Genomic DNA, 14,911 nt, shown 5'->3' with positions numbered 1-14,911 from the left:
CTCCAATTTTTTTTTTTTCCCCTGTCCAAACTGCTGGTTAGAGTGGTATTTGCAGCTGTGTCTGATCAGTGTGAGGCATTCAACCACTAGCTAATAATTGGTAAAATTACTGGTTTTGCATATGTAGGAGCAAATGGATATAGTGGAGTCCTGCACTTTTGTCCCATTGCTACTACAGCATGTCACACTAAAACTGGGAAACTTGATTCCCATCCAGATTGCCCAGAGAGGTAGTGCTAGAAGCCTTAGCAAGATTCCTTGATGACATCAAGTTCAGTGGAGCATTCTGTGATTGTCACCAGCAAGTGAGCCTGTGCTCTTGTGCTTCATCGCACAGTCATGATGTAAACAATACTATGAAAATATTCAAACTCGGGTTACCACCAGCTCTACGGCATCTGTTCAAGCAGTGTCAATGATACAAAAAGAAGTGAGCCCTTTCTACAGAACAGCTTCTGAACTGAGTAAATCTGCAGCATCTGTCCTTCTGCATACTTATTTTTCTCCCTGTGACAAGTAGGACAACCGTAAAGCCCAAGTCTCTCCAGACCTTATTTTCTGAGGGAGTTAACCATTATCCCTTTATTACAAGTTGATGACAAGGACTTACCCAGTTAGTTTCCAGGCAAACCAACATTCTAAGGGAGTCTGTAGTTATTGATCACATGTCATAATCTCAGTGGTACTGGTGGCGTAACAGAAACATGTCATGGTACATTATGGGTTTTTGTTAGTTTGTAGCATGACAACTGGGTTGGCTCACTGAGATATATAGCAATTCATCAGCAGCATTGCTGTCTTGTACACAGCTTGAACATTTTACACTGCCTTTGTTTCTACTGCAGATGCTTCAGATGAAGAGGGTCTGGAGGCAGATTTGTCTTTCATTGGTTCCCATGCTTTTGCCCGCATGGAGGGAGATGTTGATAAACAGAGACGCCTCATTCTTCAGGGACAGTTGTCAGAAGCAGCACTGCAAAAACAGCATCAGAGGAAGTGAGCATTTCCTTGTTGGTGTGAATGTTTTGTGTTAGTTAGCTGTTCAGAGGACCAACCCTTGTCTGTAAGGACCAACCTTGTTATCTGTAAAGCCTAATCTTCTGGCAAGGAAATACAGATAAAGCCTGGTGTCACCCTGGATTGCTGTGGTAGCCTCTTTGGCCTGATGGGTGAAAGAAGGGGGGGAGTAGGAGGAAAAGAGAAGCTAGTGATGAACCCACTAGCATACCCAGTGCATCCGACCAGCTGCCTTATCCCTTTGCCACAAGATGTCACTGTTTTGTCACCGCTTTTTGTAGTGGGGTCACCTGCTTTCAGTACTGCCCACTTGCTCCTGAGGGCTCTGGGCAGATAGCAAAACATTTTTCTTCCATCTTTCAAAACAGAAAGATGAATGAATGCTGAGGCTTTTTTCCTCCTCCCTGTCCCCAGCTAACCCTAATGTGCATGATCACTTTCTTATAAGCCAGTTCCACACTGGAGTCCTCTTGAGGCAGGACGCTTGGCTTGTTCTGTCAGATGAAGCATTAAGTTGTTCACCATTCAAAGAGGGGAAAAAAACCTCCATGTGTGACACTGGTTGCTGTGTAGTTGTGTTCGACTTCTAGACTTTTTAAAGAAATTTTCTATTTTATTTCTATTTTTTTAAACACTGAGGTATCTAAATGGAAAAAACTGAGATCTTTTCAGCCCAAATGCAAAGCCACTGTAGTTACTAGTTGGTGCGTATTCATTGCCCTACTGAAAATCACTAGGTATGCAACTAAGACACTCAAATATTTTTCTTCTTTTTTCTTTCCCCCAAGTACTACTTTAACAACTTGATACTTGCTCCATAGGTCAGAAAACCACAACATTAGAGAGAGGGCTTAGTCAGAAAGAGTTTATTTTGTCCTTCCCTTCCCATATACTTCTTCAGGCTTCTAATGCTAATCCAAAGGGGGATTAGATCTGACCAGATGTTTTTAATTTTCTAGTTATAATCGCTGGCTGTGTCAGGCAAGAGCTGAAGACCTCTCTGATATTGCTTCTCTTAAAGCCTTGTATCAGACAGGTAAGTTGAGAGTACCAATGACTGAGGTATATTGTCTTAAAGTAAAATACAAAATAAAAATACGGTATTTTCTTTGGACATGAGTATATAAATCATGTTATTAAGTTAGAAGTCTGGCCAAGAACTAGGCAACACCTCTGCAGTAAAGCAGGAATTCTCTCTTGATTGTATTTGAAAGACTGTGTGGTAAACTTCCAGACTGCTCGGCTTTAACAATCTGAGGGTACGTGCGTATCCTGAATTATCTGTAGCTTTAGATGTAAATCAGTAGTGTTAGATTAAGCCAGTGCATAAGGTGCTCTGTATGAGATAATCCAGACCAAAAGAAGAACTATCTCCACCCTTTTGTTACAAAGAAATGAATGTTGCTTTCAGATGATTAGTGTAGAGAATAAGCAGTTAGCAAAGCAATTTTTAATACAGCTTTCTGGAACAAAATATCTTGCTTTATTTCTCTCAGGTTAGGTATGTGTTGCTCTCCTCTCTTGTGTGTCTCATAGTACTAATGGCCAAGTACCACGGGCAGCACATCTTGCAACCTTGAGCTCGGTAGATGGGGAGATTAGGAAGAGATTCAAAAACCTAATGGCGAGTTCAGTGAAAGAAGATAGCTGCAAGGTCCTTGCAGCCTGGGAAGCAGAGATGTGGAACCTGTACTCTTCAGTTCACTTTTACTCTTTAGGTAGCATCATACTCAGATGTAAAAACTTGCCATAGTCCCAGTGGCTTATTGCTGCTTTGCACCATGACAGGAAAGAACAGGCGAGTAGTCAGGCTCTCAAAAGCATAGCTGTGTTTCTGCAGAGAAGGTCTGTTTAGCGCTTAGACTGATACCTCTGGCCTCCTGAAAATGCAGATACTTACCTTATTCTTCATGGAAATACCAAGGCTCTGTGAAACTTTATACTTGTAGCTGAAATTTTAAATTCTCTTGTTTGCCTTAGACAAGGCCCTGTGGGCTGCGGGAGGTCCATAAGGCATGCTTTGGGAAACTGTGCATTAGATTTCAGAACTTGGTTATTAGGAAGAAGCTTGCTTGGTGGCAGAACTGCAAGTGAAGTTTTTTGGTTGGTTTTTTTTTTTTTTTTTTTTTTAAATAAAAACCATGTTATTACTTGAGATTTAGGTAAATGTGGAGTACAAAGACAACATAAAATTGCAGTCCTTAGACCTAAGTTTCTCAGATATGATGCACCCTTTTTTGGATCAGAATAGCCACTGGTATAGTGAGAACAGTAACTCTAAGTGTATTTATTCTGTTTTTAAGATGGAAACTGGATGCGTTGCAAAAACTGAGCTGTGGCTAGTTCTCCCTGATTTGAAAGGGACCAACTCCAAAACCTAGCATGACTGAGAGAAGTTTAGAGACATATTTTTTTCTTTCTCTTGTAGGTGTAGATAACTGTGGCCGCACAGTGATGGTGGTGGTTGGAAGGAATATCCCTGTAACATTGATAGACATGGAAAAGGTAAGGCTTTGTAAAACTAGAGTTGTGTAGGTTGGGTATGGATGTTCAGGATGTAAAGAGTGATTATAAGAGTAATTCAGCATTAATACTAGAAACATTATCTGTAGAAGACTTAAAAGAGATTAAATAGAAACTTTTTATAGGCAGATAAATATGTATTCCCTTACAAAGCTTTGTATGTGTTGTGGTGGCTTTTTTCATGGAGTAACTGGGCTGTTTTTGGAAAAACAGGCCTAACATGAACTCCTGTTTCTTCTCAAGAAGAAAGAGCTTGCCCTGCTTCTGTTAACTGCCAAGACATGAAGAGTGAAATGTAACAAGTCAATTTCATTTTTCATGGAAACAGCAAGAATTTATTGCCATCTGTGAGATCAGCTAGGCAAAAAAAAAAAGACCCCTAAGTTATTACAGTCAAGTTGAAGACTTGGAATGTTCACCTTGCTTTTGTAGCTGAAACATAAGCCACCCAGCCTCATGATTCCTGAGTTGTGAATGAATTAAAGGAAGCATATTAAGGTGTAATGCAGCTGTGAAAGAGTTCTTTACAAATATAAATTTCACTTCTTTCTGTCTCAGGCTCTTCTGTATTTCATCCATGTCATGGATCATATTGCAGTGAAAGAATATGTCCTGGTGTACTTCCATACGCTCACAAATGATTACAATCAACTAGACTCTAATTTCTTGAAGAAACTCTATGATGTTGTTGATGCCAAGTGAGTGTCAATAGAAAAAGAACCCCTTCTGGTCTTCCTCTCTGCTGTGCAAATATTTGTCATTCCCTGTAGCTGGTTTCCCATTTATCTGTGAAAGAGTTCTGCTAGGACAAAGACCTAAATAAATAACAAAGGCAAGAGGAAGGAAGATATGTTTTCTTTCCTTCTCAGAACCATCTATCAAACCAGGAAGTTCTGTGATCTGCAATCTCCCTTCTGGAGCTGTTATAGAGGCATACTGGGTGTATTGTCTGTCTTTATCCAAAGGTGGAGCTTCTGGAGGCTGGCACTGTTAAAAGTATATTGCTAATTGTGAGGGAAGAGGCTTGGGTAACATTGATAGTCATAATTTGTCCAAAACTTTCACCGTCCACACAAAAGACTGCAGGCTATGGTATCTTTACTTGAAAAATAATCATTCTGCTTTTTTTGTTTCCCTTACATTTACTTGTCTGGTATCTGCCCTTATATTAGATCTAACTTTGTGAAATTACATCACAGGCACTTAAGCAAAGTTATCTATGTTTTGACTGTCATGTTGTGTAGATGAGCTTAATTAGAAGTCACTTTTAAAGAGGTGTTTTTCTTTCCTTAAACCAGGTACAAGAGGAACTTAAAGGCACTGTATTTTGTCCACCCAACATTTCGTTCAAAGGTGAGGTATATAGTACAAAAGACAAGAATTTTCTGGGTGTTGGCACGGTAGCATGTAAGACTGTAGTATGAGGAACATGGAGGTATATAGAAGACTTCCAAAATTAGGCAGTATCTTCTGGATCCAGGGTCAGAAGTTGAAATTCATCCCCATCTTTGATCTACCTTTAGTCTTCTAACCTTAGTGAGAAGCTGAACCCCAATGCAGTGCAGCTGTCTACGCCTTGTTTTGCATATGCTCTTAACAGAGAGAGGTGGAAGCTTTGGATCTCACTTCTTTCAAAGAAAAACAGTTTGTCCTTTTTCCTGCTGTCTGGTTGGCAGGATGACAAACCATGACCAAAAACTCTTAGAATTCTTTTTTGTGTAGGTCAATTCCTGGATGTTTCACCTTTTCTCTCCCCACAAGAGGTATTGCATATGTGCTGCATATCACTGAAATGCTGCCCTGGTAAGGGAAGATGGCAATGTGTCAAGCAGCAATGAGATTAGTCAGGATCATAGAGTGCAGAGTAGCAAAGAAAGATGGGAGGAATGCCTCTGGCATGCAGTGCAGAAAAATCCTGTTGAGCCTTCAGGAGATGAAAAACTGAACTCATCAAGCAGTAAGGTATTATCCTTGACTGTGATCTGTGTGGGGCAACAGAAGATGGAGCTCGCTCCCTTCTGTACTTTATACACGCTACTCATATTGCAGTAGTATGAGTACTTCAGATGAACTAAGTGTCAGCAGCAGCCCTTCCTAAAATTTTTGTTTGTCCTATTAAAACAGTTAGAAATGTGATCCTCAGTGTTCACATCAGATTAACCTCTGTGTTTATTCTGCTTTTTGCTGACATTGATCAAATTTGAGAAAGCAATACGCCTGCAAAAAACATCTGTTTGCACATGTTCAGCAAGAATTTCTTTACTACATTTCCAAAGAGTCCTTTCTTTTCGTGTGCACAGCTGGGGCAACGTGACACTTAGGGCTTCTTTGTTTTTATGTAGATCTTCCCAACAACATACCTTCCAGTTTCTGTCAGTATATTAATTATTCCCACAGGGTATAGATCTGAGGTCCGAGCGCTAGAATTAGAGCTTCCAGCTCTGATGCTCCTGAAAATGTTAGAGCTGGCGTAGAACATTACTAAGGTCACAAAGTTGAGTGGAAAAGTTGAAGCTAAGAAGTACTAGTGGTTTAGATTCCCAGCAGCATTTTATCCCCATCCTTTCTTACCATGCATTTCTATTTGGTTAAGAACTGGATTTTTTTGTTGGAGTATGAGAACTTGTGTTCAGTCCATTGCCATGTTCTCCTGTCTCTTTGGGAACTGCACAGGGACTCGACAGATCTGTGGGACAAGCAGATAGTTGGTGGGAAGCAGGGAGGGTGAGAGACACAGAACTCTAACTTGCTGGAAATGGAATTGGTTTGTATCCTGTTCTAGCACCACAGCTGGAGGCAAAAGAGGACATGTGTCTGTGTCTTTCTGCCAAGCCTTTTCTCTAACTGTATGGCAAGTGGGATTGCTGCTGGCTGTTGCAGAGACAATCAGCTTATGAAACATGATGGGGAATGTGCAGCAGAAAGTCCCAGTGGAGAAGGTGGCTGCTAGGAGGGAATGATTTTTCTCTCCCCTTCCTTTTTGGCTATTTCAGGGTGGCTGTCCCTGTGGAATATTGCTAGCCCAGAAGTGTCAAATCTCTTTAAAAATGTTTGGTACATCCATCTTCCTACCTGGAGCATTGACTTCCTTCCCTAGAAATAGAGGAGAATACCCCATGTCTCAAATGTAGGAGGAAGGCTTGTGCATTCATGCAGCTTCCCAAAACCATTGCTCTGGTACATGTATCTCATTCTTAAATCTCTGATATCAATGGTCCATTTTACTGTGGTATTGAATCCTGGCACAGTGGATGTCTGCCATCTGTTAGGTGTCGCATTGCTTATTTCTGGGCTAAAAGGGATCAAGAGGCTTTTTGTCATGCCTTTTGGAAAATTGTGTGCCCCTAGAAAACAAGCATAGTTCTGAAAGTGCTTTGTAGTGCCAACAATGATTCTTTGTTTTGTTTCTAGACCTGAAACTTTTAAATTAGGTGTATTCTGAGGATAACTGCCTGTCCAGATTATTTTCCCAAAACACAGAGTAACTGAAGCAGGTGTTGTCAGTGCACGATCTGGTTTTGTACACTAATCCTCCTTTTTTCATGCTGCAGTGTGAGCATTCTTGTGATCTGTGAAGAACTTGATTCTCTTGTAGTGCTGCTGAAATGTAACCGTTCTTATGATGAAAATGTATCGTAGGCAACAGAAGTTTTTTAGGCTGGCAGCAACTCTTGCAGTGTGAATGCTTCACCACCAGGACTTAGATTAAGATACCCTTGAAGTGCTATCAGAAGTTTCTTCTTACCCTTGCATGTAAATGTACTTCTGCTTGTTATTGCTATGGTTGCTGATATATAAATAAAGGGCTTTTCGGGGCATTTTTGTGTGAAGCCTCTCGGCTCCCCTGTTCTGAGAGCTCTCCAAACAAAGCTTTATAGAGCTTGGTGTGCTCCAAGTGAAGTATCAGTGGCTGGATCTGAAACAATCTCACCCTGAGAAACTCTGTTTTCATAAACTTAGTAACTTGGCTGTGAACCGAGAATGTTTCAAAACTGAAACATACCTGAATACTCAAATTAAATATTCATAATCATCATAATCTTTATCATGAGCAATTTCTGTCTTGCTTTTCTGTAACAGTCATAAAAGCAGTTTCCAGAGATCCAGGTTGTTGCAAATCACGGCTTTTTATGCACAAGATCCTTCCAATTGCAATAAAATTTCCCAGATTTTAGTAAGTTTCTCTTTGGGGTATGACCCAATTAAGAGACTAGTGGCACGCTTTATCTGTGTTGTGTGCGGTTTTTGTTCAGAACTGCAGTTCAAGAAAAATGAAGGAAGACTTCAGCAGACTACTAGATTTTTAACTTTTTTTAACTGCTCGGCTGTAACTTACTCTACTTTCAATGCATTAACAGGGATTTGGTTTAATTTAAAGTTCTCTGTCCTCTTACAATAAGAAAATGGCAGCTGTCACTACTGTTCCTATAACCTGTGATTACTGAGAATGGGCATAATAGAAAAATTCTTTTGAAATGTTTCTGTCCCCCTCCCTTTTTTCTGCGTTACTGGGCAAGATGTGTCAAACTGCAATGGCTTGTATACTGGCGGGGGTGGGGGGGGTATAAAAATCATTTTTCCTGGTATGACTTTTCATGATGGCTGCAAAAATATTCCCTCTTTAGACTTTTATGCATTAAACATCCATAGCAATTATGTTTAGTGATTGTCATTCATAATATGCCTTGGAACGCATGCTACTTTGGTACAGGATTGAGAGGGTATTTTTCACTCATTAAACTATCATTCAGTGTCACTTATAAGAAAAATGTAGTAAGTAATGGATGCCAGTAATAGTCTCTCCCTGCTTTATGCTAACATAAATCTCTAATTCTGCCCTTAAAATAATGAACTGATCTTAAATGTTCTGTCCTTTACTTCCTTTTCTCTTTGTCATTGTTCCTTTCTCATGAAAATACATCATTTTGAGGAGGCAGTATAGTTATTCCAGGACAGTTTTTAGTTATTGAGGTTTTTCTTTAAATGTTGTATTCAGGCAGAATGATGTTTTGGTTTATTTGAAACTCCCACTTTTCTCAAGGCTTTTCTTGTGGTGTTGCTTCTTTTCTGTCAACTTACTGCAGTCAGAGTACAGCTATTGGACAGAAATCACAATGTTTGAGGTTGGAAGGGGCCTTTAGATGTCATTTGGTCCAGCCCCCCTGCTCAAGGAGGGCCAGTGAGTGCTGGTTGCCCAGGACCATGTGAGTGGTCCCTAATATGAGCATTTGTGACCTGTAGAACAGTAACCTCTGATTCTCATGAGTGTGTTTTCTTTCCCTCCAGTCTGCCAGGAAATGACTAGATAAAAAATAAATAAAAAGTAAAATAGTGCTTAATTTTGGAGAAGGTGGGTTGAAAAGTAAAAGCTTATGCAGTCAATCTAAGCAGGAATATTTAATAACTTGTAAAAAGTATCAAAGGTGTCTTACTGGCCTTAGCATAAGGAATTTTTCTTTTGCAGTTTGCATCCAAAAGAGACAGAGGTGTGTATACTTAAAGTAAAATCTTGTAGAATAAGCTGGTAAGGCTTATTCTTGCAGAATTAGATGATACGGCTTTGATAAGAAATGTGGTAAAACAGCCGACCCAAAGCAGTAGGACATTTAAACAGCCAAAAGTGTCTCTCTTTCTCTCCCTTAAATTGCTTTTTCTGTGAAAACTTGAAGGCAAGGCAAGGGGTTGAAAATCCTTCTGTCAGATACAGAGTCAAATAGGTCATATTCTGAGCTGGCTAAACTGGAAGTGAAAATGTGCTGCTACACAGATGGTTTTCTGAAGACAAATGGCAGAATAGCTGTTGCTCTTTGTGCAGTAGAAAGGGGCCTTAAACTGGCAGGTGGGGAGGAGGGAGCGTGGATTCGGAAAGCGCTAGCTTGAAAGCTGTCAAGGCAGCACTTGCTATCAGTCAGCGGTGTGTACTTCCTGACCTCGTTGCGTTGATGCCATGATATTTGTGTTTCAAGTTTAACTCAAGCCTTTTTAACTGTAGGTTATTATGTTGAACTTGAAGGTTTTGGAACAGCACCGTCTTAATTTGGTTTTGTTGGGGTTTATTTTCAGGTCTCAGCATGGTTTTTCACAACCTTTACAGTCTCAGGGCTAAAGGACAAAATCCACTATGTGGAAAGCCTTCAGCAGTTATTCGCAGCCATACCCCCAGAACAGATTGATCTCCCCCCTTTCGTCCTCGAGTATGATGCCAGGGTAAGTGACCTCATGTGGCAAGCATCAGGCTTGCTCCTAAGTGTAGTTCTTGTGCATGTCCCATTGTGCTCTGCACTAACTTTAAAGGGGCTGTCTTCCACATCTTAAGAACAGGGAGAAGAAAGGGAGGGTTTATGGAGAGTCTAGGCTTTTTTTTTTTCTGTCAATAACAATTTTTCTTAAATTTCTTTGATCAGTCCAAGTGGAGGGCTTGGCCAAGAAGCAGACTCCTTTCCCAGTAGAGCAGTCTCCTATGTGCATAAAAGGCAGGCTACCTTTCTTCAGCCAAGAAATGTAACATAATGCATTAAGAGCCGTGGACAAGATAAAATTCATGTTATATACCTGCTATACACCTTACACTGACTGAAAAAAAAATGCTATGTCTGTTTTCATCTTCCCTGCCCCCTGTATCAACAAACATGCAGGAAAGAAAACAAAACAATGTTGGGGAAAAATGTAACTGTAGCAGGGTGCCTTGCCTTTTGTGTTAGTCCCTCTTCCTCCTCCCTTCTCCATCCCAGGTCTCTACCCAAATAGTGGAATGAATATGGCTTGCATTGGCCAGATCATTCCAAAGAGGATGTGTTGTAACTACACAGTAACAGCCAGAGCTGCATGTCTGTGTAAGCAACTTTGTCTTGAACTGTGTGACAGGCTATGCATTTGTGGCTTCCTTGCATCGCAGCTTTAGGTTAATGGCAAAGTTTTAACCTGCACTTTTCACTTAAAACAGAGGCAAGACCAAGGCCTGGTTTTGCCTGGTTGCCAGCACGGTGCTCTCACGGGTGAATTGTGGCAGTCACTGTACTCATAGAAGACAAAGCCATGAGTGCCTGTTTATTTCTGCCTCTCTGTCATCATCCATTGCACCAAGGTGTATTGGAGAAGACTTTTGTTCAACTGCTCATTCTGTTCTCATTGCAGGAAAATGGGCCTTACTATTCTTCTTATCCTCCATCCCCTGACTTGTGATCTGCAGTCCTGCGATGCTGCTGGTTTCCCATGGATCCAATGACCTGATGCCTGCCAAAACCTGTGCATTTGCCCATGTACAGAATTCAGAGAGAGGGTTTTCCTCCCCCAGCTCTGGTATTTTTTTACTGATGAAATATTTTCAAGCACTCAAGCAATCAGAGAACTTTATGCCACTGTGAACTGTACAACTATTTCAAATATATTTATCCAATGGAAAAGTTGATTTAAAGGTCACTAGGTACATTTTATTTTGTTCTTTTTTTTTTTTTTAAGCTGTTGCATTTATTTCTGATCAGACTTGCTTTTCTGGGAAATCCATCAAAAGCACTCATCACAGGGTCTCTGTGTTTCAAGTCTGGTTACTTTCCCTTTCTGTTACTGCTAATTACTTTGGTCTTGACCCAGCAAAAGTATCTGGAATTGGGAATGCCATGTCTGCAGGCTGAACAAAGCACTACAGCCAAGCCAAGATTACTGCAAGACTTGGTACCGTAAATGCTAAGGTGAGCTAGGAGCCTTGAAAAAGTCACTGTCAGTTATCATTGGATGATGTGACATGTCAGGATGCCACTACCCTCCCAGTAAGAATAAAATTGAAAAGCATTTGCGGTTTCTTTTCTCTAACTATAGTTGTTTATGTTCTCCTTTGACGTGGCCAGATGTGTTTGTACGATAAATGAATGCCATCTGCCTGAAGTACGTGTGGAGGGGAGGGGGAAATGGTGACTCCAACCCCAACCTCTGGTAGCAGAGATTGTTTCTTAGAGATATCTGCATCCCTTTTATTTCCTGTTACGCTGACACTCACTGATTTTTTGACAGACACAATACATGTAAGAGAGCTCAGCCACAGAGTACTTATGGAACTGGAGGTGAAGTTTTTCATCCTGCTGGTGGAAAGCTAAGAGAGGAGGGAGAAGGCTCCCATGTAAAACATAACCAGGGATGGCAATCCTAAATACAGGAGGATGGAATCCCTGGTAGGAAGAATGTCACAACAGTACTGAGTATGAAAATGATGATACGATTTTCATGTTTTCACTCTAGCTGCTTTCCTGCCCTGACTTGCATCTGCTACTCTCTCTTTACCAAGCTTCAGTCTTCTTCTGTTCTGCCACTTCTGCAATAACTACCTTTTTCAAGCATAAGCAAAAGTCATCATGAGATTGTCCTAGAAGGTGGTTACTCACCCCCATTGACTTGATTGGAAATAGATCTCTCTTCTGTGTAAAGATACTGTGAACTTTTGAGATAAACAGGAAAAAAGTCCTCCCTTGGCCATGGTCATCTAATTACACGTCAACAGAATTTGTGTTGCAGTCTGAGAGTTTGTGCTTTTGGAAATTCAGAGTGCAGTGAAGGATGGGCTGTACTGAATTTCCTTTCTTTCCTACCTTGGCCTCCTGGCTTAATGTTGTGTTTATACTCCACATATCCTCAGCATGTTGGTATGTCAGTTACAGATTAAGATAATCACTTGGCTGGGGTTTAACAGTGATGGTTATACAACATCTAAAAAGCAAGTGGTTTTGCTTTTTAAGTGTCCCCCAGGGTCCTTATGTGATTCCATTATTAGATGTGAGGTGCTGCTAAAAGCTGGAAACTGTAGCACAGAGAAAACCACCTTGCTGCTTGTATTTGGGAATGTTGCACCTTATGGTCGTTCACATGTGATTCTTTCAGCCCCTTTCTGGTGTTTTTTGAGGGAAGGAAATAGCTGCTCTGCACAGACTGCTGCTACCACGTGTCCCTACCTCCTCTTTTCACGTAGCTGTTTACAGCTGCCCTTGTCTAGTGACTTTTATAGCCAGCAATGAATTTTCCATGCTTCTCTAATGATTTGTATAGCTTTCCACCCCCAGTAACCATCTGCTGTTTTTCACACCCATGGCATTTTCAGTGGGGCTGTTGCAGAATAGCCAGCATCCACTTAACAGGAAAATTAAAGGTGATTCAGAGCGTATTGCGAAAAACGAACTCTCAGCTTCACAGTTTTTAGATGGTTTCTGTCCCTTTACCTTACAGATGGCTCAGAGTCATAAAACCTAAACAGTGCTTCTTAGGACTCAGTCTGCACGTTTTTCAAACGCTGGTCCAGTCATTTTAAGAAATGACTTGGCTCAGTCGAGTGCGAATCTGCCTCCAGAGCATTTGCAAAGCAAAAAGGAGATCTTGGCACTTTGCATCTTATTGTGTGTATTTTTCCCTTGAAAGACTTTCCTTTAATTTTTTTTTTTTTACCCAAGTCTCAGTGGCAAGACAGACCTGCATTGTGCTGCAAAAATCCTGCATTTTCCAGTGAGTCTGGAATTGTGGCGATTTACCAATTTTTTTTTTTAAGGGAGACTTTTAAGTGCCAGTGTGGGGGGAAGGTGTGGGGGGGAAATCATTGAAGCGCTCAGGTTATTCATTGCTATTAAAATGTTTAATTGTTTAATTCTAATATGAAAAAAAATTGCATTAAACCAGCTGAACTGCGTTTGGTTTAAGCTGAGATAAACACTGGCATGCCCTAGGTCAATGCTTTCCTTTTGAAGAGGCCAGGGAGGCAGTCTGTGTATGTCATAACTCTGTGTGCATTTTAACGCCCCTACCCCATGCAGTCACTGCAGAATTAAAAGTTCTGATGAAGGCCTTGTTGCCTTGCTTAAACCTATTTCACACCATCTGCAGGCTCAGGAGGGGAGTCTCTACAGGGAAGTGTATTAGTGTGATGATGAGTGTCATTATTACCACTGTAACACCCTGTGTGACATTGACAGTAGAGTGACATAGTTGTTGTCAATGGGACTCAGATATGGTGCTTAGGTACTCACTGGCCACACCTCTTCTGAAAGCATCCTATATTCCCTTGCTGACACTACAGTTAGGTGTCTTAAGAGCCGGAGTCTGTCAAGCTGATGCCTGACGGTGGACAGGTGTCTCGAAGTATCTTGGCTTATTTGTCATTTGGCCAAGCTGGAGTTTGAAGCAATTGCCAAAGCCGTGAAAGGTAAAGTATCTAGTGGCTGCTTCTCTTCCTCCTGTTGTGTTTTGTGCTTGTTACTCAACCAGATGCTGTTGGGAATAGGAAGTGGCAAGAAATTGCAAGCAAAGTCAGAATGTCAGCTTTCTACAGGCCATTGAGCCGGTGTGAATTTACCACATACACTTGAAGTTGGGCTCTTCTTCTCCTGTGTTCTCCTGCTTACAAGATCCTAGAATGAAAACAGAGCTGCTGCATTTCTCTGGCATCTTCTCTTCCCCAGCAGTAGCCTAAAAGCTTGATTTTGCTATCGTATATGCCTCTGTTGCCTCAGCTTTGCACCAGATTAGGCCTTCTCCCTAGCCTGTCCCTGAGCACATATGTGGCTGCAAAGGATTAGCATCCCACTGCTGAGACCAGACACTCCATGTGAAATTAATTTAGATGGTTCTGCTAGTCAACAAGCTGATATAACCCTTCTCCTTTGTCAAACTGAAAAACAAGAGCAAAAGGAGTTACCCCCTTTCCTCGGCCTCTCTGGGATGAATCTCCTGGTACATCTGTGATCAGGCAATTGAATGAACAGTCCCAATCTGAAACTTGTTTGCACCTCTAAGCATATTATATGTTGATTCTGGCTAAGTAGGAACTGATCCCAGTGACTTCTGCTAGTAAGTGCAGTCTTGGGGAGACTGAGGGAAGTGTTTCAGCTGCATTTGGGGAAGAGGGTAAGACGTAGTCTTATCTGGAACAACTCACTGTGTGTTCCTCCCCTGCCAAGGAGGGTGAACACCACTACTTAGCCTGTACTCCTAAGGCAACAGGCCCACTGGATTTTCTTCAGTCTCCCATGGGAAAGAATCAGTCCTGAGTTAGAGGGAATAAACTATGGAGTACATAGACCAGTCATGTGCAGCCTCGGCACTAGGATGAGCTAAAGCAGCCCTGAGCCTCACCGGAGCAGTGACAAGTGAGCAAACCTGCTGCTGTGAGGTGCTGTTACCTCCCAAAGCTGAATGAAAGATGTTTTATACCTCAGTATTGGGATGCAGAGCCTTCCTAGCTCATATGCTTCAAAGCAAAGCATGTGGAGTGGTGGGAAGGGTGTTCCTCCCCTGGCCCCAGAGTTGATGGAGCCCTTTCCTCTAAGAGAAGGGGGGAAGGTGCTGCTGTGAAGGTTAAGGACGGCAGGGCTAAAAATGCTGCAGCCCCAGGCCCCCT

The 14,911-nt window shown here is 41.5% G+C and overlaps 1 protein-coding gene across 3 annotated transcripts in view; it reads left to right on the top strand.

Moving 5' to 3' along the window:
* The window catches only part of GDAP2 (ganglioside induced differentiation associated protein 2), a 25,965-nt gene extending 12,901 nt beyond the window's left edge, over window positions 1-13,064 (top strand). For 2 of the 3 annotated variants that reach the window (XM_035894566.1, XM_009639101.2), the window contains 7 exons: window positions 846-996; window positions 1,977-2,053; window positions 3,446-3,522; window positions 4,099-4,238; window positions 4,839-4,893; window positions 9,604-9,747; window positions 10,675-13,064. In XM_035894566.1, coding sequence (XP_035750459.1) covers window positions 846-996; window positions 1,977-2,053; window positions 3,446-3,522; window positions 4,099-4,238; window positions 4,839-4,893; window positions 9,604-9,747; window positions 10,675-10,722 — 692 coding nt within the window. In that variant the 3' untranslated portion in view covers window positions 10,723-13,064. The remainder of the gene's footprint in view (window positions 1-845; window positions 997-1,976; window positions 2,054-3,445; window positions 3,523-4,098; window positions 4,239-4,838; window positions 4,894-9,603; window positions 9,748-10,674) is intronic. The other variant, XR_004842058.1, reaches the window with a different exon arrangement.
* The last annotated feature ends 1,847 nt before the right edge of the window (window positions 13,065-14,911 follow it).

Source organism: Egretta garzetta, unplaced genomic scaffold (assembly GCF_000687185.1).
Source record: "Egretta garzetta isolate BGI_Z169 unplaced genomic scaffold, ASM68718v1 scaffold85, whole genome shotgun sequence".
Lineage (NCBI taxonomy): Eukaryota > Metazoa > Chordata > Aves > Pelecaniformes > Ardeidae > Egretta > Egretta garzetta.
This window is presented reverse-complemented; position numbering and strand designations above follow the sequence as displayed.